Here is a 14,714-nt window from a genome sequence, read left to right as displayed (position 1 = left end):
CCAACACTAGTTTGAGGTGGGATACAGCTGTGTTGTGGCAGGAAGGACCGGGTGACCGGTAGACTCGGGCAGGAGGCATAGTTGTATCAGTTAGCATTGGGTGGTGGTAGGGAGGTGCAGTCAGTAGAAGCAAGTGATACTGAGCACAGGGTGGTAGAAGGGAACAGGGGTTGATATCAGTAGTGAGTAAGATAATGATCTGTGGAAGTTGCAGGGGATTGGTGGGTGATGATGGCGCATAAGGTTGAGGGTGGTGGAAGGTGGCAGTGGGCATTATCATGGTTTAGGGGTACTGGCAGGAACGATTGGGTGAGGAAGTGATGGTAGTGGGAAGCAGTGTGATTTGGCTGCAAGGCTCTGTGGGTGTTGGTAGTTAGTGGCGGGTAGCTGCAAGGAATACTGCTTCATAGAAGTTAGATGGGTGATGGGAAGTAAATGGTGATGAGAGGGGATGATGATTGGTCTCGAAGAGTAATAGGTGGTGCTGGATTGCTACGATTGTTGCTGAGTAATGCAATGTAGAGATCTGATTGGTGCAATGGGCTATGCTTAGTTCAAGAGGTCGTCCTGCTTGGCACAGTGAGATATTGCTAATGTACCAAGCTCTGCATCATGCAGGGAACTTGAATGGGCTGAGAGTGCATAAACTGGCACGTGGACTTGCAGGTGATGCTGGGACCTCAGGCTGCCACAGGGAGCTCTGGATAGCAGAAGGAGTTGAAGTCAGCACAGGGAGCTTTATCTGATGCAGTGTGCTCCAGCTGGTGATTGGAGATATGGTTTGCAAAGAAAGCTAGAGTTGATGCAGTTGTCTCTCCTTGGCACAGCATCATTTGGTCAGCTTAGGGAGCTATGATAAACACAAACAGCGATGGTTAGCACTTGGGGCTCCTTGTGGTGCAGGTACCAGTCTTATCAAAGGGAAGTCGGACTGACACAGCGAGCTGGTGTTGATGGAGTGAGCCTAGTCAATATAGACAGGTCTGGTTGGAACAAGGAGTTCTTGGTGGAGGAAGCTCGGCTTGAAACCAAGAGTGAGAGCAATGATGCAAGTAAAGGCCTACGGCAGGAAAGTGTGGGGTATGGGCATCCTCTCACCCTGAGAGCTTCGTGCTTGATTCCCGAACTCTGCAGATGGTTCATCCGGGCATCAATGCGTCTCATGGAGCTCGGAAACTCGGGGAGGGCCCTCAGCTGGTTTTCAGAGATGATGAGCTCCTGCAGGGCTGGCAGCAGGCGGAAAGCATCTTCATCGATGTGAGTGATGGAGTTAGAGGACAGGTCCACAAGCTTCAGCTTCTCTGGAATGCAAGCAATCACCATTAGAACTCAAGCATCTGCTGCAGTGGAAGAGCTCTGGAAATACAGTCCTGCTTTAAACCATAGCCGTGGGAATTATACAGTTCCCATGCCTGCAGCCTTAGATCCACAGCTCTGCTCTTAAATCCTATCAAACTGTATTTATATTAACATGTGTCTTTGTGGTAATGAAATACCCATTACTTTGGCCTTAATACCTTGTACGTAGTGCCAATTATCCTGAAGGAAGGGTTATAATTTCTCCATACTTAGCATATTTGCATCCTAATAGTACTAACCAGCATTTTCATAACTACATTCTAGTGTCTTAACTTTAATAATGAGTTACAATTAACCAATTAGATGGTAATCATTTTATTAAGCTCCGAAGAGTTAACGACTTGTTCGCCCTGTTTTCAGTTCATCCTTATGCCCCGTGGAGTACACCAGGAACTTTGGAGTGGGTGCTTGACAGTGGAGCTATCTTGCAAGCCCAGTGCTTACCAGGTTGCATGTCATAGATAATGGTCTATACTTATATAAAGTACTGTGGAATAAGTGATAAATGGGCAAGAAATGTTTTGATTGCTAATATGAATGTGCTGATGCTCAAATCTCTTGAATTAGAAACTAGCTCCTACCCCTTTTCTTCTTGTCTGAACAGTCAGTTCACCAGAGAAGCCTCTGTCCAAGAAGTGTCTCAAACGCCTTTTCCCTTTCACCAGTGGTATCTTTGGAGGCCTCTCAGAATGTCATAGACAAGCGGGACAAAAACCCCGTTTACCCCACTCCTTGCTTCTGAAGCATCCAATTGAGGCTATGGGTTTAGTTCTTTGAAGAGACCTACACATAGTCAATTTCTTCTGTCACACCTGTAACCCTGTCTAATGCTAGTGCAGTACAGGGGTGATGATGCTTGAAGTAAAACACAGCTTCTTAGCCCTGACTTTGGCAGCATGAAAGCCAGATTACAAACCGAAACAGTGACAGTCACAATCATTGTAGTAGTCAACAGGATACTGGGAAAATTACCAGTAGCCAAAGAAACACCTGAGTTATGATGCTTTGTTAATTTTTGACCTTTAGTTTATTAGTATTCCATATAGTTTTGATTGTCCGACTGACCGAAGACTGGCCCTTTGAATTGGATGTGCCCCAGTTTCTTCCTTCTTCCATTTGTATATAAAAGATAAGGAATCTTCAGATGAGGAGGAGTAATTATAGTGGTCATTGGTGAGGTTGAGGACATTCTCTGCAAGGTGTCAACTGTAGCATTTTCTTCACATCTTTGAAGACTTGCCATGTTTAAATTCATCTCCATGGAAGAGTCTTTGATTTGCACACCTGTATCCAACATGAACAGTTAGGGGGTCCTTATGACCCCGGCGGTAGGTGCTAATGTGGCGGTAATACCAACAGGCTGGCGTTACTTACCGCCACATTATGACATTGGCGGGTTGGCTTCCGTACCACTCCGACCGCTATGGCGGTAGCAGCCGCCGTGCTGGAGATGAGAATTTTCCAGCCCGGCGGCCGCCATTGTGCCACCGGCGGTATTATGTCCCTCCCTACCACCATGGTTTTCGTGGCATTCGTAACGCCACGAAAACCATGGTAGTAGGCCCTATCAGTGACAGGGAATTCCTCCCCTGTCACGACGTCCTGCACCCCCCCTACATCCATGCCCCCCAAAACACACACACACATGCAGACACACACATCCACACATATATACACGCATGCATACATTCATTCACACACATATCCGCACACACATCATAACATACATGCCGACACGCACACACATTACCATACACGCGCTCACACACATTCATACAGGCACGCAAACACCACAGACACACTCGCATTCACGTACACACTCACACATACATGCACACCCCCACACACATACACACAAAATGCCCCCCTCCCCTCTCAGAAACCCGACTTACCTGGATCCAGGGGGGTCTTCCGGCAGGGGACGGGATGGGGCGCTGCTACCGCCAGCAGCGCCCCCCAGCAGAACACTGCCAGGCCGTATGATTTGTCATAATACAGCAGGCGGGGGTCTACTGCTGTGGCGCTGCTAGTGGTAGCAGCACTACCTTACCGCCATCTGCCAGTATGGCCACAGCTGGATTTCCACCCTTCTTGTGTCAGAAATCCGGCTGTGGTCATAATATGGCAGACGGATGGAAGCCGCGGCGACGGTCTTTTGGTGGCCGTCGCTGTGGCGGTAGGCGGTTTTTACTGCCAATGTCAAAAGGAGGGCCTTAGTCTTTGGTTTCCAGTTTCTAGTTTTCACAGCTCCTGGTACAAGGAGAAGTACTTGGGATGGGTGGTGACACACAGTTTTCACTAACCATGAGTGCTTCTAGAGGTTAGGTTTTGTTCCCGGATAATTGCTAAGAAATGTTCGTTAAGTGAAAAAATACTCTCAAGTCTATACAAAGAGGTCTCGTAATGTGCAAATCACAAAGGGGCAATGATAGGGCAATGATACTAGCTTGGGAGCAAACAGACACTGGGCATTCCATGTACACCTCCTTGTCAGGTACAGTTAGAAAATTAACTTGGACAATTACCGAGGGTGGATAAGAGTTCACATGCTTCACCAAGTAATCACAAGACATCCTCCCTGCTAATACTGAATCCAGTCCCTCTGCTGAAAGGAGGTACACCAAAGCTGTATCCCATCACTAGAGTGAGGGTACTTACTGTCCGGTCACACAAGGCTATGGAGTAACTGGAGGTGGTGGATGCTAGATTGTAGTTCAAGGGTGCTTATTCACCCTCACTTGCAAACGTTCATCTAGTTCCTATAACTGGTGTTGTTGCCTTTTTCCCTCTTTGGGATATATGTTCCATATATTCTCTTGTGGATGACCTGCTTGGTCAGTGTGTATTTGGGACACCATGTGCATGGTGAAGGGTTTCTTTTTCTACTGTCCTATGTCCACCATGGATCTAACAGCTTGCCTCTCACTTATCATAGTGCTCCATCTAATACTGGAGTTGCCTTGTGAGTTCAGGGTTGATAATTCCCATCGCTTTCTATTTAAGGATAGGTTTTTCATATGGACAGTGAAATTCTTCCCCACCCCCCCCTTTCCTCTGTTGCTGACTATCACCTAGCTTCACCACCCAAAATGGCCACTGCCAGTTGAAAAAGGCCTCAACTTTAAGGTGTGTGTTTAATGAAAGCACACAAAAAACAGGACAAGATTTAAGGATGAACCTTCTTAACTTAAGAGGAACAAGTTAATGTTAAGACACCAAATTACTTCAGTTGACCTAGGACCTCAAGCTGGGGACAAAGATACATTTGTAGTGGCCTATTATATACATCAAATGAGAGTCTTCAGAAAAAATCTTACTTTTATTCTCCAACACCTGCACTCATCAGTAGTGGAAGTTACAATCCCTCTCAATATATGATTATGGCATCTCAAGCTATCTGGGCCTTCTAGTTTCTTGATCCAGAAGCTGCAAGCTGAACAAAACATAGTGATTAAACCTTTTCTACAATCTCAGGACCATGTGTAAGAGGCCCACAGTGAGCTGCAGAACCTCCCAGTGCCCCAAGGTATATAGTTCAGGCACTTTCTGTCATACCTTAGGTCTTTTACAAAATAGGATGAACCTGTAGACATGCCAAAGTGCCTGGTTCGTCCTTTTCTCTTTTGTTCTATACTTTCAGCATGCACGACTGGGAGGCAGAATTTTCCCTGTTTTAAACCTGCAGCTCTGGAGCCAGCTGTCTGTTGATTTTCTTGAGAGCTAATCTATCTTGTGCAAGGCAATGATGAGCCGCCTTTTTTGCTAATATGGTTTTTGTTAGACCATTTTTCTTAGTCCTAGCACCTAGATTATTCTTGGCAAAGTACTTAAAAGTATGCACTTGCTCACTGATTCCCTCCTTGAGCCACAGACTTGTGATTTGTCAGATGTCAGCAGGATTCTGCACATCTATAGTGCTGGAGAATGTTCACCAATGTCACCGACCCCAGATGTAGGGGTGGCTGAACTACTCTTTCAGTAGAGGAATATGCCCCCGGCTTGGTAGCAAGATCTTTTCATGATCCAGGTGACTGAAGCAACTCATTTGAAACTAATAAGTCTTCCCTCAAATTACAGAAGTAATGCGTTCTCTGCATCTCATCTAGCCAGAGCAACTGAAACAGCTAAGATCTTCACCTGGATTTGTGGTATTGCTAATGCACTTTCCTCCCAACACATCTGGTGAGCAGGCACTGGCTATGCCTGGCTCAGGACTCTATGGGTGCCAAGACCAGCCTACATCTAGCCCCTGAGGCACACAGAAGTCTATTTTCTTCGCAGTTTCCATTAGGTGTATGTTCCCTTATTTACGGCAAGTGGCATCCTTCTGGAATAGTTTGACTCATCCCTATAATCATCACCTTGTAAGGTTACAGAGGTAATTGATTTTGCATTTGTTTTCATACCCTAACCCAGTTCACCACTGGGAATAGTTCAGAATTTTCTTCCACTTAGCTCTCGATTCCACAGGTTCACCTGACTCCCCGACAAACCTGACCGCTAAAGTAGAGAACGAGATCCGAGGTGTTTTTTAGATATGGGGTCGCCTTTGTGGGTATACTCATATAATTCACTTTTTGTCCCATATTTAAAAATATCACAAAAGACCATGAGACCAGTTGGATTCCTAACTGGCCTCACCCTGAAGTATGTCTTGACTCCACATTATGTCTGATTGTTTTTGATAAGCTATATGCTAGTCATTTCAGGGTGATATGGCTAGTTCACTATTTTGGTGTCTTGTTTTTTTTCTCTTAGGTTGGACCCTAGTTCTTGTTAGGCTGGTCAGTTTTCGGTCAGTGATGTTTGGAATCTTTTAAACTGGAACTGCAATTGCAAAGTTTCAAACCTACTAAGATGTCCACTTTGCTTGTACATTCATAGACACTGATAACAGACGTATTGCAGCAACCCAGCTACACAGTAACCTGTTATTTGACATTTCTATCTCCTGTACTATGTTTTGTTTACAAATGTTAAAACAAAGCTGACTAGTCTAGAAGATTTCCAAGCACACCAGAACACTGCCCTATGTGTTAGTATTGGCCAAAGGGTAGTTTTAACTTTTCTTTTTAAGTGACTTTTAATATTACTCCTTTTGTCTCTGATGATATATCACTGGCTGGACACTGGGTTTTCTGTGTGTTATTTACTGTGTCATGCTGTGTCTGATCTTCTAAATGCTACCACCCCCAAGAGTGAGCTAGACTGCTTGATTCCACTACCCCTGCTGAGTCAAGCGCCTAAAAAAGTCACTTGATTATATAATCGCAATGATATTGGAGTCTTTAGAACATCAGTGACATACCAAAGTAACCATTTTGGATACTGCACAGTAATCACTGACTGCCCCAAGACCCGAAGAAACAGCCTCAGAGCTACCAGTTTGGAAAGGTCCCCAAGCTGAAAGAGGTCTCATACTTAGGCCGGTGAAGTCAGCAGCTCGGATGTGGGTGATCTGGTTGAAGCGGGCATACAGGTAGGTGGTCTCCTTTGGCAGCTTCGGAATGCTTTTAAGGTCAGCATCATCACAGTACACAGACGTGCCGAGACACACACAGACTAGGCATGTGGGCAGCCCTGCAGGAAAAAAAAATATGGAAGCAAAAGTGATTTGCAGAGGTCAGAGGGGAAAGCATGTGGATTTAAAACACAGGATTGGAAAGGAAGCGAGTACTGGCAAAGACAAAGACAATGGGCTGGGCCTTGGTAAGCGTGTAAGTTTTTTTATTTACTTCTGTTTTTTGGCAAACATTTGCAATGGACATTAAAAGGGTAAAAGTAATAAAAAACTGCTGTCTAAAGGTGGGGTGTAAACAGCTGTACAAAACAGTAAGTAAAAATGAGACTGTAAAAATAAATAGATACAAAATATTAAATTATACTAAAAATGAGAGCAGACAATGGACTACCAGCCTTGACACTGACGTGGGATACTTTCTAGGCATAAGGGCACATGTGCAAGAGGAAAAATGTAATCTCTCACAGTGAAGAGAGCCAAAGTCTACATTCCCGTAAGAAAGTTTGGTCTCCCATACAGACAAAATGCTGAACTGAATCATACCAAATTTGGTACAAAGTTAGAACCTTAGTCAGAAAGTGTGCTTTTCTGTTTAGTGTAAATTCCTTCATTAGTTTTCGAGAAGTTAGCAACCAAAAGGGTGCTTTGGAGGGTATGAAGAGATTAATTCTGATACATTGTTAAGGAGATGTGAACCGCTTTGTAGTACTCAATTGACTCCTAATATTTAAAAAAAAACATAGTTCAGATTGACTATTGGAGCTTTCGCTTCCCATCGAACACATTGGTACAGTGGATCTGGAGAAGGATCAGCTGTACAGGGACAATGTGAGTGATTGGCCTCAACAAGAAAGAAATATTGCATCTAACATTGCACCACTCAGGGAATTTGTCCCCAAGTCCCAGAAAAGAAAAGAAAAGGGCATATAAGGGGAAAGGACGTGCACACCCTGACCGCGGGGTGTGGGGTTTCGATGAGCTGGCTACCCAAAATCTGGGTCCATGGTGTCCCTCCAAGCTTTCCCGTGTGGTACCGCAGGTCCAATGAAGTACTGCCATTCCAAAAATAAATAAAACAAAAAAAAACGGCAGATACGTCTGGTTGTAGCCCAGATTCTGTGCCAACTGTCACTGTGCAGGCTGTTGGCCTGGCTGCATGTAGGGGCTTGGGCCTGGCTGAAACCACGTGTGGCCCGTCCGCTGCTATGCAGGGGAAGAAGCCATTTGCAGTAGGAAAGGACAGTTAGACGCTCACAGGTGGGTAGGCTCTGTTGCCAATTATGTTATAATGACGTTCTAGTTAGATGCTGAAATTAATTAAAAACTAACATTTAAAAAACAAAACAAACATTGAAAATCGCCATTTACATAACTGACTATATACCTTGCGCCTCCATCATGCACTGCTTATGATGTCCCATATTACATCACTCATAGCATGTAAAAAGACATAATTGATGACATCACTAATGACATCTCAAATTACATCATTGATCATGGAACACAGGTGTAAGGAAACTGGCAACTTCAACTGAACCGAAGACATGATAGAGGTGATGGTGAGAGTCACGAGAGGCGGGGACCAGAGCAATGCACTGAAGAAGGTAAGTGAAGCAGCAGAAAGAAGGTAAGAGGTACTCCCAGACGGTAACGTCGGAGAGTAAGACTACAGAGGATAAGGAGAGAAGAGAGCATGGGCTGTGTGCAGTACTCCAGGAAACAGGAATACGAAGGTTAAGACAACAAATAGGAAAGATAAGTAACAGTAAGTCCCGCCTAACAATTATTAATAATTTGGGAAAAACATGCTTTTCAAATCTTATAAATATCTTCAGCTGGTGTATTTGTGCCTGTAACAAACGCCTAAACTAGACAAATCAGTGTGGATCTGCTTTTATGTGTCTCACCATGAGCACTGATATGCTTTGTATAGATAGCAACGGTAAACAGGGAGGTCCCACATTGCAACATGGACCAAACTTTTGTTCTATCTTTCAGTTACTGCCAACAAAACATGAAAAGAAGAAGTCAAACACAGCTACGGGTCGATAGTGGTGACCTCCTTGTCCCTCTGGGGGTGGTCTATGCCCTCGTGTGCGTGCAGTCTGTCCCTTTCAGGGTCAGGAACCAGGCACCCCACTCCCAGGTGGCGTTTGCCACACCCCACGGACTGCCATGAAGCCAGAGTCGGCTATGAACATATGAACCCATTTGAGTACGTTTGTCCACAGGTGTGGAATAACGTCCATCCCTGGCTGTGTTCCTGGTATACGCATTTTCAGCTTTGTCGTCATCATAGTTTTAGATGAACTGTGCCCTTAGTTCGTGGATTTCTTCTCCGTTCGCAAATAAGTAAATAAGCCCCCAACATCCTCCCTGTGTATTTATTAAAATATACAAATAATCGGGGTCCATTGGGCCCTCAGGCCCAGGACTCCGGTGTCACTGCACCTGCTGTAGTAGTGATAGCTGTGCCCCCGCTTACAGGTCAAGTTCCTTACTGTGTCCAACTTTCCTTCTCTTTTCCCTTTTTCATTCTCTCTACTCATCTCACTGCCCCCTTCAGAATCTTCTCTCTTTACCCTTACCCTCTTGGTGTCCCGCTTCCTTCCATCGCTAACGTGTTCTTATCTCCTTCGTCACTTCACTCAGTGACATCCTTGTTTGTGAACCCCCTCTCTCCTTCTTTTTTTTGCTCATTTTCTTTTCCTTTCTCTTATCTCATTATCGCCTCTCCCATTCTGTCACATTTTTCTCTCTTCCTCACTTTCCTACTTTTCACCTCTCTTTTCATGCCTTTCCTCTCTCATCATTTCTTCTTTATTCTCTACTCCTCTGTGTCCCACCCAACCTCCTATAAAGGTAAACACAAACCCAGGCCACGTGCAGACTATGGCCCTCATTACGACTTCGGCGGTCTTGAGCCGCGGGCACCACAATACCGTCAGTACTGGCGGTATTTGTGGCTCCCTATTTTGACATTTCTGCTGGGCCAGTGGACGGAAACAGCGTTTCAGTCCGCTGGCCCAGCGGAAAAGTCACATCAACATTGCAGCCGGCTCATAATAGAGCCAGCGACAAAGTTGATGTGCAGCGGGTGCAGCAGCACCCGTCGCACATGGGCGATGGGGCTGTGCCTGGGTGCCCCTGCACTGCCCATGCCAAATGCATGGGCAGTGCAGGGGCCCCCAGGGGCACCCCGAGTCCCCTGGCGGTAGGGGATTATGACCGCCTGGCGGTCAAGTGGAGGGGCCGGCAGTATGGCTGTGGCTAATGCACCACGGTCATAATACACTGGCGGTACACCACCAGCCTGTGGGTGTTCCTGCCAGTGTACCGCCGGTCGCCAGGGTCGTAACGAGGCCCTTTGTGTTTTGAAAAATGTGATCAGGTGGCTGCTAGAACAACTGCATACAGTGCAGGGCAGGCTGTAACCCTTCCAATTTCTATGTTCTGTGCCACTATACCGCTGATAACTACTTTCCTGCTCTTCTCTTGGGTCTCCATTCCGTGGTTGTGTGTGTTTACTAGGGGTAGGTGGTGAACTCCGCTCCACTCGCAAAGTTTGCAGATATTTTGTCACTCTGCACTCCACTTAGAGCGCGGAGTTCTGGAATACTCCACAGAGTGGAGTATTTCCTCATATGCAATTGCCAATTTTAAGTTGGTGAGCACAAGCAAGGAAAATCTTACTCCAGACCACCTCCCAGCAAGATCTCTCAATGCAGGCCACCGCGGATGGTTGCTACTACTCGCATTGAGAAACCTTCCGTTCGCATTGAGAAAGCTGCCGCTCGAGTAGAAGATCTACTTGAGTGGCAGATTAGAAGCAGTGCCCTCTTGCGTTGCCCATGGTGCAGTTTGCGCGGATTTTTCAGCACGGGACAAACACCCGCAGCTAAATATCAGTGAGAATGGTACGACCTAACGCACTCCGCCCCTTGCGGAACTCCGTGGTGGCGCGGTGGATGTTTTTGGTCTCTTGGGGCCAGATGTAGCAAGAAAATATTTTGCGACTTGCAAATTGTGAGTCATACCGACTCACAAATTGCAACTCGCAAAAGTGCATGCAGAAAGGTGTCTCAGACACCTTCTGCGACTCGCTATGGGGTCGCAAAGGCCCACCTCATGAATATTTATGAGGTGGGTCGCAAATTGAGACCCCATAGCGAGTCCCTGCACTCACAGGGATGGTGGCCTGCTGGAGACAGCAGACCTCCATGTCTGTGACTGCTTTTTTTAATAAAGCAGTTTTTTTTTTTTGAATTGCAGCCTTTTTTCCTTAAAGGAAAACGAGTTGCAATTCAAAAAAATAATGAAACCATTTGGTTTCATTTTTTCAGAGTAGGCTGTGGTCCATTTGACCACTGCCTGCTCTGAAAAAATATTTTCAGCGACATTCACAAAGGGGAAGGGGTCCCCTGGGGACCCCTTCCCGTTTGCAAATGCGTTACCACCCACTTCAAGTGGATGGTAACTGCGAGTTGGTTTGCGACCGCTTTCGCGGTCACAAAGCAACTCAGCATGGCGATGCGGTCACAAATAGGAAGGGAACACCCCTTCCTATTTGCGAGTCGGAATCACATTTTGCGAGTCGGTACCGACTCGCAAAATGTGACTCTGCATCGCGATGGCCATTTTGAATGTCGCAAACTGCGTTTTTTGCAGTTTGCGACATGCAAAACGGTTGCTACATCTGGCCCTTTGTGGAGTTCCGCATAACAAAACTCCATGAACTGTACCCAGGCCTAGTGTTTACTTGACTTATAGTCTTTCTGCTTCAATGCCTATATTAGAGTTCCTTCTTTTTTTGTCAGGATGTCCTGTTCTGAGCCATGTTTGCGCTAGGTTACCAGAAGCCTCTCCTCCTGTGTCAGCTGAACACAGTTGATTTCTGGGTTATATGCTAGCCAGGGATTTCCTTTTTAGCCCTGTTCATATGCCAGGTCTGAATCTACTGCTATCGCTTGTTTCTTGTGCCACATTTATACTGTATGGGCAGCGATATCTGTTTATAAGTCTGCAGCTTTGGCTGCATTTCCATGAACTTTCTCAGCTCTACATTCTTTCAATAATTCCCTTGATATTGTGTATCTTTGCTTGTTTGAACTCCGTGCTTTTATTCTGCACTATGTGCATGTTGCTTGTGATCTTTGGCTAATATTTTCTGTCCATTGTAATATTTCTGATCCCTCTCTGAGCTTCCAAGTCGCATTGCGCTACTGTTAGAACTCAGCAGAGAGTATCTTGTATAATATAATAAAACCTCATGCTCTTTGGCCAAAGCGATAGTTAATGAAAGCCATGTGTTGGTGCAGCCCAATCTACTTAGATGCTTCATTTTCTCAGTCTTGTTACTTACACCAGGTCAGTACTTTGATGCTGAACAATCACCTTGGTGGTTTCTTTCTATGAACCTGAGGCCTGCATAAATACAAAAATGGATGGCTAAGTACTGCCAATCGGTTTGCTTCTGGTTCTAGCAACCCTGTTTCAGTATACGCCTATAATTTCTTCTCATAATCTGATTCAGGCTTCTTCCATTTTGTTTTTCTGTACACTGTCATACATCCCATCTGAACTTTTGCTTTGACTTTGCTTTTGTTGTATGATTCTCATAATTCATTCATTGTTCATTTGCATTTTCCGGGTTGCTGAATACTAAGACTATCTAGCCTTTAATTCACCTCATGCCTTTTTTATCCACCAATGTGCTATCTTTTCCTCTATATCACACTCTTGCAAGTTCGGTTTCATCCCTGCAATTCCTATTTCCCATTGTTTCTCTATTTTTCTCTTCCTCTCTTTCCCTTTTTGCTGCTTTTCTCTCGCTTCTTCTGGGTAAAAGTCTGATACTTAAAAATAAGTCCCGGTTCCTACAAAAAAGTGCTGGTGGGCCCCACCTACGGCTCAAATTAAGCACTGGTAAGGGGGGGTTTAGAGATGGGTAGCGTTAAGGGGCAATAAGGGGCTTGTAATGCTAGGGAAGGGTAGGGTTCAGTGATCTGTAGTATTAAGGAGTAGAAAAGGGTTTTAGGATTCATGGATGGGTAGTGTTAAGGCGTAGTAAGGGGCTTTTAAGGGTCTGGGATGGTAGTGTGAAGGTGTAGTAAAGGTTATTTAGGGTTCAGGGATAGGTAATGTTAGGCGATAGTAAGGAGTTTTAAGGTTATATACATATATAATTGAATACCAAGGTCCCACAAAGTAAAACATTGCAAGGCTAAGGTAATCACAATATGATTACTGTGATGTAGCGCATCACATGGTAACAACTGACTTTCATCAAGGAACAGACTGAATTGACACATTGCCCCTACTCATCTCCTTTCTCTGGCCTGGTACAGTGGATGGCACTCACCCTGATCAGTCATAGATCCAAACAGATCCAGCTCTTCTGTATTGTCGGATGTGGGAGGGAGGGCCTTTTGCGTTGGTACTCTGGTTGTAGGTGCGCGCCGTGTAGTAGTTTCCCGGATCTTAGGTAGAGGTGCCAGAGTGCCGACCTCAATCTAGACAAAACACACAAGCAGTCAGCTTATGGACAAAATACCTGCAGGATTTGCTGGTGTCAACCTTGGGTTTCTTGTGGGGTGCAGCCGGTTAAATTTAGTGTGCCCTCTAGCGGGGCAGGTAGTAGTGTCAGTAGCTCCCATGGCTAGCCCTTTTGATGACAGAGGCATGAAGGTTAAACCTATGCATGCCGCTGGTGAGTGGTAGAAGTCTGTTTATGGCACATGAGGTCCGCGTTGTAGCGCCTGTAATCAGGTTTGAGTTGTAAATCCGTGTGTAGCACATTAGATTCCCATTGGAGCACCTGTAATCAGGTAGTTTGTGATTCCCAGTACTGGTATACCAAGGGATGCTACAAATCAGGATGTATGTACACTGGAAGAGCTGTGTGGGGGTTCATCATTACCTGGATAGCTGGTAATTGCCAATGGGTCTGGGTTTTGTGGCTGAGCTGGGTGCGAGTCACTGAACTGGAATGGCAGGATGTGCTGCAGATCACTACTGAAGTGCCTTTGTATAGCCTAGTGTTGCTACACTACCGGAACTGCAAATAGTCCAGCAAGGCCGAGTTGAATTGCTTGACAAGAGCAGTGTGTGGTCCCAATACCCTTAGTTGCTCTTTCTTTCTCCCTCCTACCTTTCATCTTACCTATGTTCTAAGTTATGTTTGTCCTAAACTTTCTGAGGCAACCTTAGAGGTTAACAAGCAACCATAATGGAATGATGTGACCAGTTGTTGATTAGCAGGAGTACTCCAGAGCATCACTGAGGTGCTTTGGCAGACCAGTGTAGTTCACACACTGGAAGATTAGTAGGGGCTTCAGGAAAGGATTCAGAAACTTTGGTAGAGTTGTGTAGTGAACTAGTTCTGTAATAGAAAAGTGTACTACAAATGAGGATTAGTGCACATTGGCAGATGTCACTTACCTTCGGTCCAGGTTCTCCATAGTCATAGAGGTCTTCGTAGTTGCTCAGGTCGATGACCTCGCCATAGTTGTCCAGGTTGAGGTCATAGTTCTCCAGGATGAGATCTTCATAGGTGTTCACCTCCGGGGTCTTGACTTTCTCAACCTTTGGTTTCTCCATTATCGCTTTCTCTGCTTTCTTTTTGCCTGGTCCCCTAGGCCCCCGAGAAGGGCGAGCCAAGACCAGGTTCACTGTCAAAGAAAGTGCCCAGAAGCAAATGATAGGGATCCTCATCTTGCCTCTGTAGAGAACAGCAAATGACAGTAGCCTTAAAGAACAGTGCAATTGTGGGTTTTAGTTCACTCATTATTCCTTTAGCACACATCAGACACCTGAGAAGGTCAATGACTACTGA

The 14,714-nt window shown here is 45.5% G+C and overlaps 1 protein-coding gene across 3 annotated transcripts in view; it reads right to left on the bottom strand.

The window, feature by feature from the left end:
* The window catches only part of OPTC (opticin), a 52,832-nt gene that overhangs the window by 15,710 nt on the left and 22,408 nt on the right, over positions 1 to 14,714 (bottom strand). For all 3 annotated transcript variants that reach the window (XM_069238444.1, XM_069238445.1, XM_069238446.1), the window contains exons 2-5: positions 14,321 to 14,600; positions 13,242 to 13,392; positions 6,781 to 6,939; positions 1,099 to 1,301 (exon numbers count right to left, since the gene is read on the bottom strand). In XM_069238444.1, the coding sequence (XP_069094545.1) occupies positions 1,099 to 1,301; positions 6,781 to 6,939; positions 13,242 to 13,392; positions 14,321 to 14,593 (786 nt within the window). In that variant the 5' untranslated portion in view covers positions 14,594 to 14,600. The remainder of the gene's footprint in view (positions 1 to 1,098; positions 1,302 to 6,780; positions 6,940 to 13,241; positions 13,393 to 14,320; positions 14,601 to 14,714) is intronic.

The sequence above is a fragment of the Pleurodeles waltl genome, chromosome 6, assembly GCF_031143425.1.
Source record: "Pleurodeles waltl isolate 20211129_DDA chromosome 6, aPleWal1.hap1.20221129, whole genome shotgun sequence".
Classification (NCBI taxonomy): domain Eukaryota; kingdom Metazoa; phylum Chordata; class Amphibia; order Caudata; family Salamandridae; genus Pleurodeles; species Pleurodeles waltl.
This window is presented reverse-complemented; position numbering and strand designations above follow the sequence as displayed.